The 3975-nt window shown below is 53.4% G+C and overlaps 1 protein-coding gene across 1 annotated transcript; it reads right to left on the bottom strand.

The window, feature by feature from the left end:
* Window positions 1-1436: 1436 nt before the first annotated feature.
* Window positions 1437-2902, bottom strand: C19H16orf54 (chromosome 19 C16orf54 homolog). The gene is made up of 2 exons (XM_076840274.2): window positions 2810-2902; window positions 1437-2185 (listed from the first exon to the last, which is right to left on the bottom strand). Exon 2 carries the CDS (start codon window positions 2183-2185, stop codon window positions 1508-1510), a length of 678 nt encoding a protein of 225 aa, XP_076696389.2. The 5' UTR covers window positions 2810-2902; the 3' UTR covers window positions 1437-1507.
* Window positions 2903-3975: the final 1073 nt, after the last annotated feature.

Genomic DNA, 3975 nt, shown 5'->3' with positions numbered 1-3975 from the left:
TGGGAGGCTGAGGCAGGAGGATCACAAGTTTAAGGCCAGCCACAGTAACTTGGCAATACTTTGTCTCAAAATTAAAAATAAAAAGGGATGAGGATGTAGTTCAGTGCCCAGCACATTCCCAGTACCACCATAAATAAATAACAACATAGTATCACTGTCAACTCCATCCACCTCAACACTCCAGGAGAAGGTCTGTTTGGTGCTAGAATCTGACACTTTTCCAACTTGCTGATCCATTAGATGCTTTTTTTTTTTTTTTTTTTTTTTTAACAAAGAGCAGAGTTTGGGGTCAAAGCCTTTAACAGGAAACAATGTCTACTTGAAACTTAATAACTTCATTTACATTGTATTTATTTTCACATTTGACCTTCTATTTATGGCAAGTGATACTGGTTTTCCATTTATAGAAGTGATACAAAAAGAGATTCCTTTAAAAGTAAATTTATTAAGAACCAACTTAAAGAAAAATGTAAAGCCAATGACAGTGCAGGTTGATAAGCTAATGTAGCAAAAATCCTAATAATCCTTACAGAAATTTGAGAAATTGAAAAACCAGGGAATAGAAACTTGCCACCCATAGCTCTTCTCCTAGTAGGGAGGTCAGTTAGTAGACCCACAGGCATTTGGGGTACCGTTTCTATGGGGTCAGTCATATGTAAGCCTGTCTCTGTGGACTATGCAGAAAGCTGAGAGGGACGATGGCCAGAGACTGCATTTTGGAAAGTCTCCTTTCCAAGTCTGACCAGATTGGATTCTTCTTGGCCCAGGTTTTCCTCACCCTGGAGTAAGATGAGAGGGCTGAGATGCGGCAGCCATAGGCAGATGGGCAGAGGAGCTGTTCTTTGACTTTAAGTCCCAACTCCAGGCAAGAGAAGGGCCCTTCAGCTTGGCTCAGCAAGTTCCTTTGCCATTTGAGAGTCAAAGTCATAGTTCATATGTAATAAAAGGCTCCTTTGGTTGATCTTGTCTTCTGTGTTTTCCTGAGAACCTCACAGCAGTTAGGGATAGAATGGCTCGGGAGGGATAAGATTTGTGGCTCCGGGAGGCTGGATTCCTGTCATCTGTTGCCAACACAACTGTCTCTTGACATCTCACATCCAGGCCACAAGTCACCATCCTTTGCTTTCATAGGGCATCTTAGGCACACACTGTTAGAAGGTGGAAGTGGCTGGGTTGACACTATTTCCTGTCTGTTACCTTGAGTTCTTACTCTGGAAATCAGTCTTGGAGCTTTCTGTCAGCAGCACTTCCGGTTCTCTGAGCCACAGCTCAGAGTATTAAGCAGAGGCACCTATGGGTTCCCTGGAGCACAGACTCTGTCCACACTCAGGCTGCCCACTGTCCAGGCTCAGGAGAATTGAAATACAGACAGAAGGCCTGAGAGAGTATCTTCTCTGGGGCAGCCTCAGGACCAGTCCTGAGGCTGAAGCCTGGGATCTCATGGTCCCTTGGATATGGGGCCTTTTGTAGGGGTCTCTGGGAGGCCAGTCGCACAGGCTCTGGGGATTCAGAACCCCACACTGGTCCGGCCTTCCCGCCTCCAGAATGCTGAAATCTGCTCCAGAGTCACCCGAGGCTGGAGTCCCCAGTCAGGCTCAGAGCTCCCCGACCTCTGCCTCCAGACCTTAGGGCTCCCCAGCTGCATGCTGACCTCTGACCTCAGCTCAGGCTCAGCCCAACTCACCAGGCCCGTGGCATGGGGCCTCTCTTCCTGGGACTGAGGCCCCCAGAAGGTGCTTTGGGCTGGGACCTCAGGTGGGGTCTGGAGGACCAAGGAACTGGGAGCAGAGTGTGGGGCTAAAGGGGCAAGAGGGGCGCTTGCTTGGGCCTCCAAAGTGCCCCCAGGGGTGGGAGGGTCTGGGGCCCTGCCCGACAGCAGGGGGACTGCTGCTCCATACCAGTCCTCAGAGCGCTCTCGGGCAGTGCCTGTGGGCTCGATCCACAGCTCCCCTCCGGGGCGCCAGACCAGGGTGGGTGGGTGGTGGGTCCCAGGGTCTGCGCGGAGAGAGCGGCGGAACAGGCGTTCGGCCAACACGGCTGTAGTCAGGATGAAGAAGGCGGCGAGGGAGGCCAGGGCCAGCATGATGGGGATGCAGGGGCCACAGGGCAGCGGAGGCCACAAGGCTGTCTCGGACGTGCTGGCCACCTCCATGTGCTCAGATGGTTGCCCACGAGTTGCAGGCATCTGGAGACACAGAGGTGAGAAGAGGGAGCAAGTAAGGCTGCGTCAGCACAACCAAGAGGTGGACAGGGACACAGTGTCCAGGAAACAACAAGGGACAAGGCAAAGGGGACTCGGGATCCAGCTTGCAGACAGAGGGACAAAAGGAACCCAGAGGGGACAAGAACAAGCCAGGGGAGGCCAGAGGACAGGCGGACCTCCTCCTGCAGGCCCTCCAGTCCCCTTCTGGAAGCCCCATTTCCTCCCAGACAAAAGCCTCAGGGCCACAAGGGCTTCTTTCCTAGGCCCCTCGGGTCCTCTGGCCTAGAGAGGAAGTAGTAGGAGAGGAAATGAAGAACCTCCCTCCCTCCCGGCCCCCTCTCCTGCATGGGCACCCCTCTCTGGCTGTCGCTGCGGCCACCTCAGTGCTCCTTTACTGAGTCACCTCCTTCCTTGGAGGTGGTCTCGTCTCAGGGCTCCACCATATTTGCTGCTGTGCCAGGTCTCTGGTGCCACCTCTGCACCTGTCCCAGCCTCTCCAGCTGCGCTATCTGGGGCCTGTCTCTATCTCCCTCGTTTGTCTCTGCCTGCTTTTCTCTCGACCCCAGGTCCTCCTTCTGGGGGGACCTCCTGCACCTCTCCTCTCACCTCCTCGAGTCAGCCCTGGGCTCCTCTTCCTCTCTTCAGAGCCGCTCTGCCTTTCGCATGCCTCCGGTTGGTGCCCAGCGGTTGTTGAAAGGCCTGAAGGCACAGAGAGGGCTGGCCTCACATAAGGGCGGAAGGGAGGCCACCACCTGTTGCTGGGCAACTGTGACCCAACTCCTCCAGCGCCCGTGGAGTGTTGCCAAGGCAACCTGAGGGGATGTGGTCACTGCGGCAAGAAGGCGTTTCCTGGTAAGGTGGGGCGGGAGTGGGCAGTGGCTCTGTTGAACTCAGTGTCACCTCAGAGCCAGCCCCCAGCCCCCAGAACTTTTCACACAGAGGCCAGGAAATAGGATGTGGAGATTCTGGCCATTCTACTCCCAGAGCACCATGGTGTATCCTCTGTTGGCCCCTGGGAGGCTGCCCCATCCCTGTTCTGCCCACTGGCCTCTACAAAACTGCTCCTGCCATCTGGCCCCCTACACCCCTCATGCCTGCCTGACCCATCTGCCTTCCCACTTTTAATTAACACAACTCTCCTTGTTTTCGGACCATTTAACCTCAATTTTGGTTGGAAAATATCTGTGAGGTGGGGCTTGAGTAGTAAAAGTGTCAGGCCTCTGGGAAAGATTGAGAGCATAAAAATAGGCTTAGGCCTGCATCTCAGGCCTCAGCCTTCTGCCATCTCTGCTCCTTTCTCCTGGTATTAATGGTCAGAGCAGACTGCAGCACAGTGTGATGGAGTATAATGGGAGTCTGGAGTCCAGGAATCTTCCAGAGATTTCTGACTCACTCATCAACAGATGACAAAAGGCCTAAAAAAGGGAGGTGACATACCCAAAGTCACACAAGCCACATGCTTTTGTGTGGGTGTGTGGGGTGGGGGTGGTAGGGCTGGTGAGATGGAGGGGGAGCATAGTTATAAATACCTGGTCTGACAAGCTCCTTGCACACAACACGGCTCATTAGGCACCAATATTTTGTTTTGCAAAGTCACAACCAATTAATGTGAAAGGCTACAAGAACAAGTTGATGTGTTAGTGTCCCTACAAAGACGGTGCAAGGGCAGCCTGATTCAAGACAGTTCTGTTGGTGGCTTTGAGGAAGGAGACAGGAAGAGAACAGGGCACTGTGGGGGTGGGGGGAGTGGTGGAAGTGGAGGATCCCAGGAC

Source organism: Callospermophilus lateralis, chromosome 19, assembly GCF_048772815.1.
Source record: "Callospermophilus lateralis isolate mCalLat2 chromosome 19, mCalLat2.hap1, whole genome shotgun sequence".
In the NCBI taxonomy this organism is placed as follows: Eukaryota; Metazoa; Chordata; class Mammalia; order Rodentia; family Sciuridae; genus Callospermophilus; species Callospermophilus lateralis.
Note: the sequence above shows the minus strand (reverse complement) of the source record. Positions and strands in the feature narration are given on the sequence as shown.